Source organism: Myotis lucifugus, unplaced genomic scaffold, assembly GCF_000147115.1.
Source record: "Myotis lucifugus unplaced genomic scaffold, Myoluc2.0 scaffold_113, whole genome shotgun sequence".
Lineage (NCBI taxonomy): Eukaryota > Metazoa > Chordata > Mammalia > Chiroptera > Vespertilionidae > Myotis > Myotis lucifugus.
In genome coordinates, this window is record NW_005871161.1 from 888821 (window position 1) to 909968 (window position 21148).

The 21148-nt window shown below is 46.7% G+C and overlaps 1 protein-coding gene across 3 annotated transcripts in view; it reads left to right on the plus strand.

Annotated features, from left to right (window-relative positions):
- The first annotated feature begins 151 nt into the window (after nt 1–151).
- Nucleotides 152–21148, plus strand: part of ADCY8 (adenylate cyclase 8) — a 132125-nt gene continuing 111128 nt past the window's right edge. For 2 of the 3 annotated variants that reach the window (XM_006093291.3, XM_006093292.3), the window contains exon 1: nt 152–1105. In XM_006093291.3, the coding sequence (XP_006093353.3) occupies nt 152–1105 (954 nt within the window). The remainder of the gene's footprint in view (nt 1106–21148) is intronic. The other variant, XM_014459675.2, reaches the window with a different exon arrangement.

Sequence of the window (21148 nt, forward strand, 5' to 3'; positions counted from 1 at the left end):
GGTCCTCATGCTCCGGACTCCTGTCGTCCGGGCGGCCGGGACCATGGGCTCCATGTCTAGCTCCTGTGAAGTCGCCATTCGAGTCTTCTGGAGCCACCCTGATCTAGCCACATCCATCGGGCTCTGCGCCTCCTCCCCGCGGGCCGGCGTCATGGAGCTCTCCGATGTGCGCTGCCTCGGCGGCAGCGAGGAACTCTACACCATCCACCACACGCTTCCGTCCGGCGACGGCGCGAGCGGCTCCCGGCCGCAGCAGATGCTGTGGCAGACGGCGGTGCGGCACATCACCGAGCAGCGCTTCATTCACGGGCACCGGGGCGGCGGCGGGAGCGGGGGCTCCGGCAAAGGCTCGGACCCTGCGAGCGGAGGCCCCAACCACCACGCCTCGCAGCTGTCCGGCGACTTGGCGCTCCCCCTGTATTCGCTGGGCACCTCGGAGAGAGCGCACGGCACCAGCGGCACCAAAGTCTTCCCTGAACGCAGCGGGAGCGGCAGCGCCAGCGGCAGCGGGGGAGGGGGCGACCTGGGGTTCCTGCACCTGGACTGCGCCCCGAGCAACTCGGATTTCTTCCTCAATGGGGGCTACAGCTACCGAGGGGTCATCTTCCCCACCCTGCGCAACTCCTTCAAGTCACGGGACCTGGAGCGCCTCTACCAGCGCTATTTCCTGGGCCAGAGGCGCAAATCCGAGGTGGTGATGAATGTGCTGGACGTGTTGACCAAGCTCACCCTCCTGGTTCTCCACCTGAGCCTGGCCTCGGCGCCCATGGACCCGCTGAAGGGCATCCTGCTGGGCTTCTTCACCGGCATCGAGGTGGTCATCTGCGCCCTGGTGGTGGTCAGGAAGGACACCACTTCGCACACGTACCTGCAGTACAGCGGCCTGGTCACCTGGGTGGCCATGACCACCCAGATCTTGGCCGCGGGCCTTGGCTACGGGCTCCTGGGCGACGGCATCGGCTACGTGCTCTTCACGCTGTTCGCCACCTACAGCATGCTGCCGCTGCCGCTCACCTGGGCCATCCTGGCCGGCCTGGGCACTTCGCTGCTGCAGGTGGTCCTCCAAGTGGTGATCCCCCGACTGGCGGTCATTGCCATCAACCAGGTAACTCTTGCCTGCCTCGCTCTTCCCCTGGGTGGGGTGGCAATAGCGTTCCGAGAGGCAGGTGGCCTGCTCACTTGAGTCCCCTCCCTGGGGTGGGCCCAGGGCCTTGTACCTGGGAGGTCCTGGTCCTGGGTGTTACTGGGTGGCATTTCTCTTCCTAGAGGAATTGGAACTAAAACCTCTAAAGTTTCTGTCAACACCCCGCCCCTCTCCCCCTCACCCCCTGATTCTGATTCTGTATTTCATCCCTGACATCAGCCAGGAAGCCAGCGTCTTCCTACTCCGCACACCTCCCCGGGGTCAGTAGCCTCTGGAGCAGGAGGCAGGGGGGAGGAGAAGCACCCAGTTGAGAAGGTGACCCATTTCCTACCAGTTTGACTCTGAGAGTCCCGGCAGGGAGTGCTAAGGGACTCTGGGATTCAGAGCTGGGTTGCTGTGTATCTTCGGGCCACACATCCTCAATTCTCGGAGGAATCAACGTTTGCTAAGCACATACTAATTGCTGGTGCTGGAACCCTACTTATGTCATCTCACCCCATACTTCAGACAATCCTATGACACACATTTATCTGGGAATTCTTGATTGCTTTGGGGACCTACTGACGATGTCTTCTTTGCAGAAGCCACCCCCAATACTCTGAATCAGTCAACCTTGGGAATTGGGGCCGAGGTGGGTGTCATTGACCAAGAAAGCAAGTTTTGCTTAATTAAAAAGGGGCATTTTGATGCAGATGGTTTGAAATATTTAGATGGAACCTGACCCTTCAGGTCTCTTTCTCCCGCTTTATTCTGCTCTTTCCCTATTAAATATGGATGTGTTTAGGTGAACAAAGTTCCCATTGTCTGTGAATGAGAAGGTAGACAGTGCCTCTATTGTTTCAGCTCATTAGAATCAATAGATAATTTATGGTCTGGCACTTTCTTTGCCAAATGTCTGGTGGTAACAGGAGACTGAGTTTGGGGGCTTCTGGATAAAGATGAGGGGAACACATCAGTGGAAGTGTTTTCCCATAGAAGGCTGGTGACAGGTGCTGGCCGCTCGGTGAGTCCCTGCTCTAGCCTCGGGCTCTGTGCCACTTCTGCTGTACCTGAAGCTTAAAAACTCCTCCTCCATGTGCCCAGCTTTGAACAGATGGTTCATAAGATAAGCTGGTACAACACCTCTGAAAATTGCTCATGATTTGTAGAGCGCTGGCACCGTGTGAGTGGTTGACCCATGGTTGACCTTCTGGGCTTCTGGCAATTTAGGATTCTCTCCCTTCTCCGATGGCTCTGTCTGCATTGCTCAGGCTAGTCATCTGGTTGGCAGCGTTTACAGTGCTTTCTGAAGGCTCCCTGTGTAGAGCAACGAGTATGTAAAGTATGTGGCTATGGTCTTCAGGCATGAGATGGGGCCATGAGAGCCTCAGTTAGTAGGGGATGACCAGCTGAACTTTTCTAATTAAAGACAATAATGAAAGTTGTATCAAAATGACCAGGAACCTTAATACCTCCTTGTGATAAAGATTCAATTTTGGATTGTATAACATTATATTTTAACTGTGTTTCTCAATCCTGTTTGTACATGGATCTGAGCTGAATCTCTCACGTTCTTCCAAGTTTTCTCATTATTTTTTCTGCATTTTTGTTACCATACCTAACCATCAGATCTCTGTTCCCCCTCCTCCCTTTCCCCCTTCTCACCCTCTTCTTTTGTCCTCTCATCTTTCTTTCCCCATCTCTTTTTTTCTCTATAGGTTGTTCTCACAATACAGCATAGCTATATGGTCACGTGCAGAAAATTCCATTATAAGCTACTGCTTTTTCATACACTAGCCTTCCTCAGGACGCGTTACCAAAAGATTTCATCCAGTCGGCTTGGAATAGTATTTGGAAAAACACATCCTAAGTGGCAAAAGATGAATATTTTCTAAGTTCTAAGTATAGAGGCACTTTTCATGCCAAATGAATCCAGAAAGTAAATTTTGGCTCCATATTTGTTTTATATTCTACTCAAATACTACCAGATGGCAGGAGATTAAAAATAACCCCAACATGTCTTCCCACACCCACCTCATCATAAACAATCCTACACTGTGAAAGCCAAGGTCCTGGTACATGCAAACCAAGTTCATCAAACTTTCTGTTTAGGGAGGAGTTGTAGATGAACTACAATTTCTAAGTCGAGTCACCTTTCACCTAACAATCCGAGCGCTATCCTTCCCTTTAGGTGCTGAAAGAGCCTTTGTGGCTTTGGCCACAAAACGTTTTCCTTTGGCGCCCTCTACAGGTCCAAGCTTCTTTCTTAGATCCTGCAGAGGGACGAAGATGAAGAGTAATCGCTTTAAAAATAAAAAATAAAAATCTGTGATTTTTGAATAGGCACTGTTTAGTTTTCCCTGCTTGGTAATATATAGGGTGTGGCAAAGTAGGTTTACAGTTGTGAGTATGCGAAACACAGAGTTTATTCTTGTATCATTTATTATTTTCCATAAGAACAACTATAAGCCCACTTTTGCCCCACCCTCTACAAGGCACACTTAAAACCTGCCAACAGCCTCTCGTAGCAACTAGAATAAACCCTAACCCCTTACCATGGCCTCCTTGAGCCTCTGTGAGCTGGCTGCCGCTTCTCTATCTTTCTTTCTCTTCTCTTCTTCAGGTTCCAAATACTGTCCACATTCTGTTCCTCAGATATCCCAAGCTCTTTCCCTCTTCCTAGCCTGCTGCCTAAAACCATTTTCCCAGGTCCTCACGTGACTGACACATTCTCATTATTTCATTCACTCCCCAGTGCGTGGCGTGTCTTACTTTCTCCAGAGCACATCCACTATCTGAAATCATCTTACTTGTTAATATGTATGGTGTTTCTTCCCCCTGCCTCCACAACCTCAGAAGGTAAACACCACGTAAGGGCAAAGGCCTTGTCTGTCCTGCTTACTACTTTATCCTCAGCACCTAGAAAATCCCCGGCATATAGTAGGTACTCAACAGTCACTAAGTAAACAAGGCTAGTCATTGCGCAGATAATATTATAAAACATCCAAGTCCCCGGACGTGTTGGTGAAGGCTTTCTACACACATGTAAGTTGTATCTATGTAAGGCAGCCTTTTACACATAAATACCTTTGGAGAAATCAAAGCTCAAACCAATTCTTTACTTTTATACAATATTTCATATGTATCCAAGTGCCTTTACATACATGTTCACATCTAATGATGACAAACAGATGGGATCATCCTTCATTTTCGTTTCAGAGAATTGCCTGATTCTTAGAAACTTTAAAGGGATGTTCCAAGGGTGAGAACCCGACAGGTGCTGAGTTCAGGACTGAAATCCTAGCGCCGGTGCCAGTCCTTCTTCGGGAACCTTTAGAGGTTGGTCTTCTGAACACCTAAGTGCCGAGATGGGTCAAGAGTGAGGGGCACCGGTTTCACCACTCAAGAGAGTCACACCCATACAACCCGAGTCAGCATTTAGTGGGAAGGGCAAAGGGAAATCACGAGAAAAATGAATTGCTAGGAGTGGGCCCTCTGTTGCAAGCTCATCGTCATAGTTCTCAACTGGATCAATTTTGACCACTGAAGGCCATAAATACTGCAGTGTCCTCTTCCTCTACACTAATCTCGATTCCCATGAACAGAACGGTCACATTTAACTTCGCATTTTCGAGAAGCACCAAGTGAGAACAAGTACACAGTCAGAAAACCTAAGCAGCCATTTCACTTTCCTGAAGATGCCATTTCTAAAAGTAACCCATGAGCCAGCAATGGGCCTCCTTAATCCAAGCTATGAGGACCCCCTTCTCCCCTTTCTGTCCTGGAGGGAATCAGATCTGTGGCTTGGTAGGGTAATGACCAAGCTGTAAATCTCCGCAGATTCCCTGTGTGAAGGAGGCAGAGTCCTGTGTTCACTGAGATCAGCATGTGCTTTCCACTGAGGATACAAGAGGGGACCGAAAAGGGGCCACCCGGGAGGGGCCTCGCCATCAGCGAAGAGATGGTTTGTGTTTTCTCCACTCAGTGAACAGAGAAGTTCACTCGAGCCATGGACTTCCCATTCAAACAAGAGATTGCTGTCCAGGGCAGATGTAATGACCCATATATTTTCTAGGTCCCAAGTGGAAATACTGAGGAAACCAGAAGGTTCAACGCCAAGTTTAAAGGGCTCCTATTTTGCACCCCCTGACAAAGCTCAGCTATAGGTTACACCAGGGCTGTAGTGATGCCTCACCCATTTCAAGTTAAATCAGCCCCAGGTATGTGATGGAAACTAATAATACAGGTGCCGTTGTCCAGAGTCTCTAAGACACAGATTTTCCCACATTTTAAGTAAATTGTTTATCCTGCTTGCTCAATATACCGACCTGAAAATTCATTACAAAATGGCATTACATGTACAAATAAAATATTAATGATGAGGCTATATTTGCTAGGTTCTTTCACAGGATAGATAAATTCTAAGCACTGTTGCTATAATTAGCGTTTTTCTCTATTTTAATTGCTGGTGACAACATTATGAGCCACCTAACATTTGAAACTCATTTTGTTCTCATTCTTCAGCTCATTAGTGATACAATAGTGAAAATCATTTCGTTATTGGAAAACTGAGAGGCAGCAACAGGAACCAGAAAGATTGCTGCTTTATGTTTCCCTCTAGGGGATTCTAAAATGTTAAAGCTTGTGGCTAATTAATCTTCTGTAACCTCTTGGTGAGGTAGATAAGCAGACGTGTCGGAGTGGAGGTGATTTCTCCAAGATAACTCAGAGCAAAGGCAGCCAGGTATGCAAGTCCAGGTTAGTCAGGGCTCAAGGTCACTGTCAGATCTGAATTTCCCTTGCAGCATTGTCTTTCCTGTATTACATCCATCAAACAGTAGAGACTAGAACCAGAAAAGTGCTAAGTAAATCATGGTCATTAAACTTGACTAATAGTAAGAGATATTTAGCTTATCATTTGGCCTTTTAAAAATCCTTTGGCAAGGAAAATGTCTTTTTTGTACTAGGTAAGGTGGTGGCTGATGGTATGAGTAGGTGGGGGTTAGGAGAGAAGCAGGCTTTACATATGCTTTCAAGTGCATTTCTGGTCATTTGAGTATAGGATTGACTTCCCAGTAAAGATTAAGTAAGTATAACGTAATTACCAACATCTCTCCCCCATTGGTAAAATTTAAACATAAGCACGCATTGTATGTTCTTTGTGAATGTCTGCCAAATCAAATCAAACAAGGGAATTGGCCCTGCTGGCATGGCTCAGTGGTTGAAGGTTTACCTATGACCCAGGAGGTCACGGTTTGATTCCAGGTCGGGGCACTTGCCCGGGTTGCAGGCTCGATCCCCAGTAGGGGGAGTGCAGGAGGCAGCTGATCAATGATTCTCTCTCAACATTGATGTTTCTATCTCTCTCCCTCTCCCTTCCTCTCTGAAATCAGTGTGTGTGTGTGTGTGTGTGTGTGTGTGTGTGTGTGTGTGGAATTGTATATTCCTTAGCATACTGCAAATGACATGTAACTGAAATCATTCCAATTTGGTAGCTGCTATCAAGGTAAAAACGCACTTCACAACACATAAATATCCATGAAATGGATATCCACCTCACTAGCTATGGTGTGTGCATCTTTTAAAGCCCAAGTCTCTATCCCTGTACATTTCCCGTAGCCAGTTCGTATAGGCTTAAAACAAAGAACTGCCTCGCCCCAGCCTGTCTGAGGAAATGACTTTCAAAAACGGGTTTGAGTGTCAACATCCCCAAGAGATTCCTCTGAATGCCCAGAAATGGAAATATTCTCTCTTATGTGTGAAAAATGCCAGAGCCTATCCTTTCTGGTTCTGTCTTTCCTTCCTTTTCTTCCCCTCACGCCCTGCCCCCCCCCCACCTTTGGGGTGGGGGTGGATAGAGAGTAGGCTTCACAAAGGATATTTTAAATGACTTCTCAAACGACCTATTAGATCCACTCGTCCTGGTCTTTAGACACCTGTGCCCTGAAGTTGCAAACAGACTTGGCGTCTGATTGAGAGAGAGCTGTGACATGATTGTGAGGTGGGTGCTTTGCAAGACTGGGTTATAAATGCGTGTTCCTTCCTGCCCAGTGATGTCGTGTGCCTGGGAGGACTCCACTCCGGGACTGCAATGTCACGCTAAGTAGGACAAATGCAGGAGTCATAGCTACACCTTGATGATTGGTGGCACTTTCAGAGCCCAACAACAACAGGAAGTGAAAGCAAGCCTAGGAAAAGGAAAGATGTTTTTAAAGTTTATCCCAGACTCAGTGCTGCTGGCACTGTATCATCAAAGGACACTACGACCATCATGCTGCTGTGACATTTCACTGTTGTCTAAATATTTCTTCGGATGCTAATTTATTCATCTCACAAGGGTGTCTATTTCAGTGGGCCCCACATGTGTTTATTTTCAGGGCCTAGGAGACAAGGACAGCCTGCATCTCAAACCTTTCCTCTCACACACAAATGGGCACGGTATTGATTAGCTGGGAGGCCGGCGGGTCCAGACCAGGCAGTCGGACAGCCTAGGGGTCCGCCTGGCATATTGATTGGGAAGCGTGTTCTTTGCTTTCTCTGGGCTGGAATTCAAGGCAAAAGAAACTGAAGGCTGGTGAATTTCTGTGATCTATCCGCTTGAAGCTCAGTGTGCAAGGGAATGGGTTCTGTAGGTAACTCCTTCCCCCACCCCCATTTTCTTGGGGCTTGAGTCTAGGACCACTGCTTTAGCCCGCCAGTCCCCACAGAGCAGCGGAAGCCAGAATCACCTGCCCTGTGTCTCCCTGGGAGACGCACTGGATTTACACCCTCAGATGATACCCTGTGAGTTTTGTTTATGAAGGACTATTTTAAGAAGCCAGCTTTTCTCACTGCGAGATTTTTCACAGTCTGCCCTGCAGGGGAGAGGAGGAATGCAGAGGAGATTAATTAACCACTGAGGTGCCAGCCATTCCCAGGGAGGCCTGGCCACATCCTGGTAGGAATAAAGGCCACTCCATCGGCAAATGCAACTATGGGACCACCTTCTCAACCAATGAGCTGGGACTGTAACTCAGCATGATGTCCCAGAACCTGCAATACATTGTTCCGTTGATATCTCTGCATCGGACCGGGACTGGGCATGTCTGGTTTGGTATTTGAATTTCATTGACCTAGATCCCATATTGAATGTGTGCCATACCTTGCTCATTCATAGTTACATGGGGTTTTCTATCCCTTCCATCCCACTTCCTGACTTTTTTGCCTGAACTCTTTGTTCGAAGCCTCAGATGCTCCTAAATCAGGAAAATGATAAAATTATTCAGGATGAGACATGGAGCTCAAGGTGAAATTAAATCGTATTAACGTTTGGGGTTTTTAAAATGAGTGAGTTGTTAAAACTGCCATCTCTGTGTAAATTGCTACTGGCATACAATTTTCACATGAATCAAGAGCTATTTTTTGAACCATTTTTTAAACAACACATCCTCGTCCTGTGTCAGCCGGTTTTCCAGTTGACCGGAGTTAACCATTTCGGAATATTTTCTACTTTTGTGTGTGATTGCATGCTGAGCCCACAGGATTGCTTGGAAAAGAGGCACGGCCAAGGATTAGGGAGTGCATTAGCAAAGTGCACGTGTTTCTTTAACTCAGACCTGGGGAGAAGAAATGCAGCGTGAGGAATGGAACAGAACAGGACCCCCAAACAGAGAGGACATGGGGAGGGCTGGGGATAGAAGGGATATAGAAGAGATATGATGGGTGTCTTCAAATATCTGGGGTGCTGCCATGATGAAGATAGACCAGTTATGTCATTTGTGTCCTGCAGAACAGAATGAAGACCAAGGGTGGTCGCGACAGCATCCGAGACTTTGGTTCATCTAAAGCTGAGGTTTTGTAACAAAGAGACCTGACCCCACGGGCTGCGTTTTGAAGGGATGAGCTCCCTGATCAGGGATTACTCATAGGGAAGCTGCACAGCAGTCCACAGGGGATGGCTCAAAGGAGATTCCCATACAAGGAGATCTTTTCCTCAAGGTCAGTTGAAAGCCACTGGCTGCCTCTCCAAGCCATCATGGCCACTTTGCAGGAAAATGGAGAGAGCAAAGAACGAGAGGCCAAGGTGGCCACAAGGCCTTTGCCAACCAAGTCATCTGCCCTTTTATTTATATATTTTTATTGATAACAGAGAGGAAGGGAGAGGGAAAGAGAGATAGAAACATCAATGATGAGAATCATTGATTGGCTGCTTCCTGCATGTCCGTCCCCCCGCCACTGGGGATCAAGACTGCAACCCAGGCATGTGCCCTCATCGGGAATAGAACTGTGACCTCCTGGCTCATAGGTCGATGCTCAACCACTGAGCCATGTTGGCCTGGCTCGGCTGCCCTTTTAGGTGCCCCTCTGGAATCCCTGTCAAAAAATGTCTGCTTATATTTTGGGAACCAGAATTCTGACACTAGGATACTCCATCCGCAAGAGAGAATGGCAAAGAATGGATCACATTTCACTCTGCAAAAAAAACTTGGGATTGCATTAGGAAGAAGGGGAGAAGGAGACTGAGAAGGTAGATTATTCCACAGATATCTGTTGACTGCCTGTTGGGCTCTGGGTTCTGTGTACCCAACGGTCAAAGGTGGTTGCTGCATGAGGCTGGTACTTGAATGGATTGGGGAGGGAGTTTGTGACTGGCAGGTTTGTGCCTGTCTCTTCGAATCCATCTGGGACACAGAATTCAGTCAATATTTTATGTCAGGGCAGGTCTTGGGCTGCTTTTAGCACAGATCTCTAAAGCACGAAAAATCAAAGCTGCGGTAGATTTTTTAAAGGAAACATCAGCCTCTAAAAGATACTGAGGATGGGTGTGGAATGTGAGGAACAGAAAGAGACCCCAGGGAAGGGCTATGATGCCAGTTATTTACCCATCACCTATGACTGAATGCACGCCAACCCTGAGGACCAGAAGACATGGCGTGAGGGCATGCCTGCCTCGGGGTCGGAGAAGAGCAGGCTGGCCTGTGGCTCCGGCATGCCCATCGCTCTGTGTTCACAGTGACCCCAGCTAAAAGCTGACTAGCTTGCCTTGGAGCTCCAGGCAACCCATCCCCATGCAAGGTGGGCAGACGCGGCACTTAGCAAGGCTCAGATTCCTCTCCTTGGCACTACACTCTGCCCTTCCCCCATCAGAGAAGTGCCATGATATTCCCATGTGCCCACCAGGCTATGAGCCGCTGGAGGGCAAGGATTTTGCCTTGCTCATCTCTCGGTCTCTAGCACCTGGCACATGGGGAGCTCTGAATGCCATACTTTTAAAAAATTATATTTTTACTGTTGATTTCAGAGAGGAAGTGAGAAGAGAGAGAGAAACATCAATGGTGAGAGAGAATCATTGGTAGGCTGCCTCCTGCACACCCTACACTGGGGATTCAGCCTGCAACCCGGGCATGTGACCTGACTGGGAATTGAACCGTAACCTCCTGGTTCAAAGGTCAATGCTCAAACACTGAGACACGCCGGCCGGGCTGAATACTGTACTTTTAAATGAATGGAATGAATGGATATTACCTGATCATCTCCTTCCCTCCTGACCACCCCCAATGCACATAGTCACACAGTCATCAACAGATGACTGAAAAACCGGTGAAAGAACAGAAATCAGTTTCTCTGGTCAATTCAGGCAGAAGTGCACCAAAAGTTATTCCATGAAGTGTCTTGGGCTGAAAGCCACAAGCTGAGATTTTGCTGCATGGGTTAAAGACGTTATAGCAGGTCACATGAAGACAAACTCCAGTGATTATCCAGATTATTTAAGTAAAAAAAAAGTAGAAAAGATAAAAAGGAAAAAATGTGGACCTACGTTATTCATAGATGTTTGTCCATTGCTGAAAATTTTAAATAGACCCAGCCCACCCATCCAAAATACAATCCAAGTACTAACACAGGTCTTACCCTCTCATTGGCTTCTTTCATGGTTCTTTAGCTCTCCGGCGCTGAATCCCAACACCAATACCTCACTCAGGCCTTTGCTTTGTGGGATACCAAAAAAATGCTTCTTTGACCTGACCTCTCAGTGGTGCCCCCTTCTGGTCGCCAGTGGATGTTCACCCACTGACTTCACACAGGTCCAGCTGTGGACCAGAGGTGCCCCCACCTTCCAACTTGACACTACACACCAGCAGCATGGCTGGTCTGCCTCACTCCTGAAAGCAAGACATTGAACAAAACCCACTGACTTTGCTGGGCACAGTAACTGGATGATAAATTAGTCCACCATTTCCCACAGCTTAAAACCTATCCCATAAAGAACAGGTCGTGCCCTAACCAGTGTGTCTGAAGACTGCCTATAAGCAGAATGAAGCCTCATTTTGGATATGGGAACCCAATGCAGTTAACTAACGCAGACTTCGTGAAGTCCAAAACAAGGTTATGGTGTAAGTCTTCCGTCTTCAGTTTTATGAATCATTATTCTACTTAGTTCATTTTTCTATGGTCAGTTCAAGAAACAGAATCAAAATCAACAAGAACAAATTCTTTTTCTTCTAAATTCAAAGTCAAACTTCCCCCCAAACTTGGGTGAGCCTCCCTAGCCTATTGGTGGCGGGCAGCTCATTTAAGATCAGGTCATGGCCAGATAGTCAATGTCAAATGAATAGAGTCCTCCCTTCTTTACTCATGAGAAAGAGACAAATGGAATTAAGTGCTTTTAAGCCAATTGACATGGAACCTGACCTGCTACGACCTTGAGACAAAGTGCTTCCCGAAACTGTGCGCCCTAGGCACCCAGCTGGCCTCACCCGCGTCCCGGCCCTGGTTTATGTTTAAGAGGAAGAACCTGACTGGGACTGAGAGGAGCGGGTGTTTCTTGGTTAAGATCTGAAGGAGGAAGAAGGGCTATCAGGTAAGAATGGAATTATGGGGTCCTCATCTGTTTCTATCACTAACCCATGTGCTCTCTCAGGAGAGGCACTGTCCTTTGGTGAATTCCTGGAATACACACGGCACATCACAAGGGACGCTCACGGAGAGGCTGTTGAGTACATGCCTGAACAGTCATCCCAGCATCAACATCGCGACTTCCTTTTTTAGAGTAAGGACACTGACCTCCGAGTAGTTACATCATTTCCCCTGGGCCATAGGGCTAATAAAGGATTCCAAACCACATCTGTCTCATTTCAAAGCCACCCCTCGATATGATGGTCTTTTAAGGCCACTTTATCTCAATTAACTCTGCTAGCTTCAGAGGCAATGAGTTAAAAGTCATGAAGAACGAGAAAAGTGAGATTAGTATTCCAAAGAGTAGCCAGGCTTACAATAATGCTATTGCACTATGGAGACGGGGCAGCACCCTGTGTTGAAAATAGCACCCCGGCATCACTGGAGGACTGACCTTAGACTTTACATCCAACGCAATGCAACTCTGTATAGACCCAACCACCTGTTGTGGCCAGGAACTGAATTCCCCGCAGCTCTAAAATGCTGTCCCTGGGAAATCACTTCTGAGGTTCCTCGAGCTGTCAGCTTTTCATTCCCATGAGTTGTAATGAATGTGAACATGGGGATTTGTGTACTTGGCTGGTTTAGTTGTCTCCTAACATCAGCTAATGACAAATCTCACAGCAAACACAGCCTGCTGAGGTCTGTGACCTCTGAGAAAGACGGGGAAATGGGAGTAATGATATAGCAAATGCTGGAGAATGACTTCTTAGATGGCATTTAATATTTAATTTTTCCTAGTGGTTTAATTGCATTGGACACTATGAGTTGTAAAACTGTGCAGTTTTTAGTCCGTTGATTTGTTTGGAAGGGAAGAATGACTGAGAGATTTAATTGACAGACAACTGTTTCTTTTGAATATTTAATTACGACTTTGTGGCACTTGTCAGAATTGCCTATCTGGCTTTTTCCTAATGTGCCTGTCAGCTGTGATCAACAAGCCATTTTCTGTCAGCGTCACTCAGAGTGATGGAGCTGGCCACTCACACAGCCTGGTAACCCCAACCGCAAGGCTGGCTTTGTGGTCTCCTCGTCGTTGTCTGCAGACCCCAGGAGACAGGCACGGTGGCCTTGCTGTACTTCAGTCATCCCATCTATGACGAGATGCTGTCAGAACGTCACCATTTATTTTTTTAATATGTTTTTGATGTTTTAGAGAGAGAGAGAAAGGGAAGAAGGATAGAGAGATAGGAACATCGATGAGAGAGAAACATCAACATCATCGACTGGCTGCCTCCTGCATGCCCCCGACAGGAGGTGGAGCCCACAACCCAGGCATGTGCCCTGACCGGGAATCGAACCGGCAGCCTCTTGATCCTTAGGTTGATGCTCAACCGCTGAGCCACACTGGCTAGGCAGAACTTTCACCATTTAGAAACATGAAAGGGGTTGAGGAAGATGAAAGAGTTGTGAACGAATAGCAGGAACCAAGCCCTGGGCAGGAGCAGTCGTATTTCTGGAACACGGGGGGGTCTGATGTTGCCACTCGGGAGCAGGCTGCCTCGCCCTGCCTGGCATGGAAGTCTGCCAAGCACAGGCCAGTGGTCCACAGGCTGGTTGCCCGAATGGTAGGTGCAATGGGAGGGCCCCACCAGGTCCAGAAATAAGTCATTGCACACACCAGATGCCCAAACTGCTCCTCGGAACGAGAGGATGGCCACTCCCTTTCAAGCTACACATTACTCCAATGTCCATGCACTAAAACATCAGTCCTTAGGAAGCACGCCTTCCATCATGGGTCTAGAACATTCTTCTAAGGAAGAGAAACCATTCTGCACTTACTGCTGAGGTGTCACCCTACCGATGGCCACAGTGGAGTCTTTTTTTATGCAAAGTCCTTCCTAATCTGTGGATGGTGGAAACACATTTTCATTGGACATCGTGCAAAAAAAAAAAAAGACCTTGGTTAAGGTAATTTGGATGTTTTTTTTAAAAGGTTGAAAATATCATTTTAAACTCTAGTTAATAAACTTTGTGGGGGTTTTCCAGGCTGATTCATGTGGGAGGTCTGCCCTCTTTCACCCACCCACCCCTTTGGCTGTCTTTCTGCCTGGTGACCAGGTGTAATGGCACCTCTGCCAGCCATCCTAGGCCCGTGGTCGGCAAACTGCAGCTCGCGAGCCACATGCGGTTCTTTGGCCCCTTGAGTGTGGCTCTTGCTAAGCCTTAGGAGTACCCTAATTAAGTTAATAATGTACCTACCTATATAGTTTAAGTTTAAAAAATTTTGCTCTCAAAAGAAATTTCAATCGTTGTACTGTTGATATTTGGCTCTGTTGACTAATGAGTTTGCCGACCACTGTCCTAGGCCATGAGCAGACCTTGAGGGTGGGCCCCAAGGAATAAGAGCCCTAGGACACCGATAACACTATGAAGTCACCACATAACACTATGAAGTCACCACACTAGCCCTGACTGCCCATCCCTAGATAATTTCTATGTGACATAAAATAGACTCCAAGTTCGTTCACTCCACTGTTATTTTAGTTCTCCATTACCAACATCCAAATGTAATTTCTGATCAATACCGGCTGCAAAATGTACTGCTCCTTGAGACACCATTGCAACTCTTATACTTAATGATCTAATCATCGAAGACAGGCAGGGCCATTTTCATTTTGTGGTTTTGTGGGGGTTTTTGCTCCATACTTGAGATTCGGGGACCACAAAGACCCGGATCATAATTTATAGCACTGGAATAAAGGCCAGGCAGTTTGTATGGCTGAAGAAGATCCGTGGAACTATTTCCCAAAGGAAGTAACAGATACTTTCCTATTTATAACCCTTTGGACTTGCACCAGGCCTTATGGGATTAAAAAGCCGTTCCTGAAGGTGCTCAGTGGAAGCCAGATGCCATCGCCAGGGATTGGGGGAAGAAAGGAAGGGGTTGAACTTAATGATGTTTAAAATCCCTTCTAAAAACAAATAAAATATCTTCTTGTTTGAAGCTTATGACTCTGTGACTCTTGACATTATAAGTAATTGGTTAGATGTAGAATAATTGAAATCTAAAAAGGAGAGAAGTCCAATCAACCTCCTAAATCTCAGGAAGGAATGCTGGACATTGACATCATGCAGGCCTCATCCTGGATCTTGATCTCAATGAACCCAGGGATCTCTACTCCATCCTCGTAGCTGCCCAAGTCAGAAAGCCCACATGCATTCCTGTCACTTCTTTCTCTCTCAGTCCTCATGGCCAAGAGATTGCAAGTTCATATAAATATCCTCACAACTCTCCACTTCTGTCTTTGCTCCTTCCACTTTGGTGCAGGGGACACCGTTCCTCATCTGAGTCATAGTAGCCTCCCTGCATCCACTTTCAATCCTTTCCGATCTCCTTTCTGTCCACCGGGTTGCCAGGTGGTGCCTTTCTTACCATGAGGGCTTACAACCCATCAATGAACATCCGTAGCTAACACTGCTCTTGAGACAAAGGCGGAACTCCCTCCTGGACCCACCTTTTAGATCTCCTGTCTCCCTCCGATGGTGCCATTCTTTAGATCTCTCTCTCTCTCTCTCTCTCTCTCTCTCTCTCTTCCTCTCTCTCTCTCTCTCTCTCTCTCTCTCTCTCTCTCTCTCTCTCTCTCTCTCTCTCTCTCTCTCTCTCTCCTAAAGCCACAGTGACCTTCATTCAGTTCCTTGAAGAGCTCATGCCTTTTTCTGCCTCTGGGCTGTCTGACTTTCCCTTCCTTCTTTGCCTGAAATGCTCTTCCCTCATTCTTAGCTCAAGGACACTTTCTTGGGAAGGTTTCCTCTGCCTCTCTTAGGTATCACATTTTAAAATTCCCCCTACTTTTCTAAGAAAACATATACCATTTTGTGTGTGTGTGTGTGTGTGTGTGTGTTAGTTCATTTCCTACCTGACAATAAATGCTTTGAAAATAGGGAATTGGTCTGATTTGCTTGCTCACTGGGATATTCTCAGCAGCCCATGTTTGATAAATACTTATTTATGATGGAGAGAGGGAAAGAAAGCAGGAGGGGGTATAGGGGAGAGGGATAGCAGAGCGAGGGAATTGCCCAGGGCTGGTATTCACAGCCAGATGGTGGTTCTGGCTTCTTTTAACAATGAATGATAATAGAATTTTAATGTCCAAGAAGGTGAGATAGACTTGATTTGGACCAGGTTTGGATTGCTGCTTCTACCAGACTTCTGGCCTGTTTCTCTCTGGCTCAGATCCTGAGTGAGCTAAAAATTGCAGTACCAGCAGCTGAACAGGAATCGTACCAAGAGAAGATGACTTAATGGATCTGCCAATTTGTAACCCCAGTGATCCCACATAGAATCGTCATGCCAATGCGATGCTTTCTTTTATTCTGGTAAAAATACTCATGGCTTCCATGATCTTTAAATAGATGGTATCATTAAAGAGGCAAATACCAATTTTATTAAATATAGTTATGCTTATTGCTTATCTATAATAATAAAAGCATAATATGCTAATTAGACTGGACATCCTTCTAGAAGACCTTCCGGACAAAGCCAGGGCTGCGAGGGAAGCCCGGGTCCTGGGTGTTGGCAGCCAGAGGGAAGCCTAGGTCCTGGGTGCTGGAGGGAAGCCGGTGCCAGCAGCCGGAGGAAGGAAGGCCTACTCTTGCACGAATTTCATGCATCAGGCCTCTAGTTTCTTATAAGGAATATGGATAAGGCTGAGTTATCAAATAAACATAAGGCTCTGTTGATCTCATAGAGGAAGTTGACACAAATATTGAATTGGATAGATGATAGATTAATAGGTAGAAAATAGAAGATAAGTAGACTATAAATAGAAGATAGGTAATAGATAGTTAGGAGATAAACAGACAGACATGTATACTAGTAGTGAGTAGGATTTTTGAGTCCTGTCATTCCTTTGTGCATTTAATTTTGGGAATGGTCTGGGAGGAGTAATGAACAACATAAGAAAGAAGGATACAAATGAAAATATATGCTTAATCTAATATATTTTCTGTCAAATTTTTATCCTAATTTTGTTTGAATACCCCAATGGTGGGGCACTCACTCCATTCCAAATAGCTCTTTGCCTTTGACGTGACAACTCTGCTTATAGGAAATGTTTGTTTTGGGCATGATAGAGGCAGCTGTCAGGGTTGTATGCCTAGGACATCCACGTCATCATTTCCAGTGATAGCACCATTGCCATCACTTTAATCCCCATCATCCCCTTTCTCCTCCCTTGCATCATCCCCGCAAGACTTCCTGGTGTTTCTGTAGCTCTGTGAGCTAGAAGGAAGATGTCGTTATTTCTGACTAGAGACACTGAGGACGTCACAGTGGAGGAGGAAGTGAACTGGGAGTTCAAGGGCGTGATTGTAAGGTTGACCGCCACTGCTAGGAGGTGAGATGCCCACATGATGCCCTTCACTGTATTTTAACCTTCAGGAATGTCCACTCATACATTTCCTCTCCAAGAGAAGAAGGGACTTTGGTAAAATGAGTGAGCACAGGTGCTCTGGAGCCAGAGGACTTGGGTTTACCAGGGGTGGGCAAACTTTTTGACTCGAGGGCCACAATGGGTTCTTAAACTGGACCGGAGGGCCGGAACAAAAGCATGGATGGAGTGTTTGTGTGAACTAATATAAATTCAAAGTAAACATCATTACATAAAAGGGTACGGTCCTTTTGTTTGTTTGTTTTATTCATTTCAAACGGCCGGATCCGGCCCGCGGGCGGTAGTTTGCCCACAGCTGGTTTAGACCCTGAGGCCACCACTCATTAGCTTATGACCTGTGCTCAATTCCATCATCTATAAAATGGGGACTGTTATAATGCGGGGGGGTGGGGGGGTGAGCATGGACAGAGATGATTCAGGAAAAGTCTCGGGACAGTGCCTAGCTAATAAGTGTTATGTTATCATGCAGCTTGTAGTGGAAACTTTGTGAAGGCGGAGACCTCCATTCTCTCATTTCCTGCCAGATCTCCAGCCTGAGAAGGCGCCTGGTGCATAAATGCTGCTCTCTAAGTGATTAGTGAATGAAAGCGCAGAGCCCCTGGGGAGAGAATGGCCAGAATGAAAAGGTAGGCAGTAGGCTCCAGCCAAAGCAATAGCACACAGTCCGATGAATGAAAGTGTCTGCCTTTGATATTTGAACTGTTTGAAAGAAAATGTTTACTACAAATATCATCTCTCCAGGATGGTGTATTTTAACAAAAGAACAACTTCTTTTGTTGAATGTTCTCTTGACCTTTAAAAAATAGCTAATGGAGACAATATTGCAACTCCATTGAGTGACTATTTTGATTAAATGTTGAAAGAGAACATGTATTTCAAAGCCCACTTCTTTCTCTTGAACCAACACTTACTCCAAACGATCCACTTGGAGCACTCATACCAAAAAAATACTTGGCATTTATTTGTAACGCAATTGATGTTTTTAGTTTTCTGGTTTTCAGTGTACACGGTGGTAAAATAACTGGGCTATAGAGTGCAAATCACTAGCCCTGCTGCTTACCTGATCAGGAAACACGGACCTCAAAGGTTTCTCACCCTCCGAACACTGGGCAGCCACAACCCTGGGCTGTTCATTCCCTAGAGGGGTTCTTCCCTCTTAAATGGCCAACTTCTCTGTCATCATTTCTAAAACTCTGATGAGCAAAGGAGATTGGTTATTAGCAGGCTGACTGCTAACGGACGCCTGCACCTGCCTCTGGTGGAAAGTGGGGTCAGTCCCCAGGAGAGGAGGAGGCAGCTCTTCTAGCACCCCAGCACCTGCTCCCTGGATCCCCAGCATTCCTCTTCCCAGACCTTAAAGGGCAGTTATGCAAACAGTATCTTCTGTATATAAATTCAAAAGCCAAGGCAACTGTGCACAGAAGGACCAGGGTGGGAGCAAGGAATCCCCATCTGACGGCCTCCGATCCTCTAGCTCCGCTTTCTAAGTCACGGGCATTCCAAGTTTGAAGGGATGCTCAAAGCCACCAAAGGCCCCTTCGAATCAAAGCCAGGGTCCTGCCTCCAGGGTCCACGGTGGGGCAGGAGAGTGACTTAGGGCTGAAGAACTTTCGGAGGAGTCACCTAACAGTCTGCAGGCTCTGCCAGTTCCGGCAGACGGGCCAATGGCTTCTGGGGGGATCACTTCTGAGCTGAATGTCTATCAGCCAGTCAGCCCCTCCTCTGCTCCAAGCCAAGCAAGCCACCCCTTTGCAGCAAGCTGGTGTCCCTCACGTGGTTCCCAAGCCCTGCCTCTGGTCCCCTGCCTCCCTCTGCCCTGACTCCCACGGCTCTCCCCACAGCTCACTCTGCTCCAGCTCTCTCTCTCTCCTAGAAATCCTCAGAGCATCCCCTCCTGTTCTGACCACTGGCCCTTCCCTCCACCTGGAATGTCCTTTACCCAGAGACCCACATGATCCACTCCTCCTCCCAGTTTTGGCTGGAATGCCAGCTTCTCAGAGAGTGCATTTCCTTAAAATCCTAATTTAAATGTGTAACCTCTTTACCACATGGTGTCACTGCCCGCCCCGCATTCCTCTGCCCTTTACATTGCACTATTTTTTAAAAATCACTTTCACCTCTTACCAATCCAGATAATGTGCTTAGCTACACTGCCGGCAAGGCAGGCGCACAGATAGGAAATTGAAAATTGTGTCCATTTTTCACGACTGTATCCCTGGAGTGGAGGGCAGTGCCTGGCGCGGGCACTTGGGAAATATTTGTTGGATGATGAATGAAGGAACTGGGTTCCATCAGTAACTGGGTCGTGATGTTTGTTGTCCTCAGACAAACACAGGCTTCTTATCTAGGTGTTGGGATTAAACACAGAGGCTTCGAAGAAGAGGCCGGGCATTTGGGACTGGCAGGCTTGGATCTGTATTTCAGGCCCAGCCCCCACGACCTGGCCATGTGCGTAGACAAGTGTCTCACCTCTTAAGCCTCGTGTTTCTCACCTGAAAAGTGGGTGTCATCGCCCGCATAGTGAACTGTTATTATATGGAATACGATATTTTTATAAAGCACCAGGCACCTAGGAGGAAACTAGTTAACTATTATTTTTGTAATGGTAACAGCTGGATAAAGCTAGCTGTCTGTTATGAATTGTTTAAAGACCAATAGCCAAAGTTACAGAGAAGATAATAGGCATATCTGAAGTGAGTTTCAAAAGTCCCTGTGACGTTGATTAGCTCCTATCTTATCCATCGTCCATTCATTTTTACCTTTTACTTCATCGGGGCAATTGCTGTGCATGTTTGTTGCTAATGGGATATATACTTTCCATTATTTCTTTGGAGACCTGCTGCCTGGTTTGCTCACCTTTTTTGGGTTTCTGCTCAAATACAACCTTATCAGAAATACCTTCCCTGACCCATATGAAGGAAGAAGAGCTCCTCACTTCTCCCATTCCTTTCTTATCTTAATCAGCCTTATTTTTCTCCATGACACGTTTCACCCGTGCACAGGAAATGCTATAATTTTTTACCTTTTTGTTTATTATCTGTGTCCCCATAGGGTGATGGAGTCTATTTGGTCCACTGACGTATCCCCAGAGATTACAGCTGTGCACTTACTGATTTGAAGTGACTGCTCTTGATTAGGCAATTGCCCAGGAATAGAGTTTGAAGACTTACACAAATGGCCTGTGCCTCACCCAGCAGAATGTGCCACGGGTAGGATGCCCATACATCATGGTGTGTCCAGGACACTCCAGGTGTATGCCTGTCTCCTTTCATTCTCAAAAACGCCCGTTTGCAAAATAAGGGCATTGCCACAATAGCTATGGAGTCCAAAAGAACTAAGTATGACACATAACCCTCAGTAAAGGAACACACAGTCCAGATGAGGAGGAGAAATAACTATTGATAGTAACAGCTAACATGTATTGAATGCTCATCATATGCCAAGGGCTCCATGTAATTACCTCTCTCAGGCACAACAACCTATGAAACACACAATTATTACCCCCATTTAACACAGGAGGAGTGTGAGGCTTAGAGAGGTTAAGTAGCCTTATCTACCCACAACTAGTTAAAGGCAGAGTTTTCCAGTTTCTAAAAATTATTTTAACCCTAACCATCTTCCTGAGAACAACAGTCCCTTAAGCATGCTGTGGAATAAAATTAATTGAGATGAGTTGGGGAAAAGATCCTAGAAGCAGACC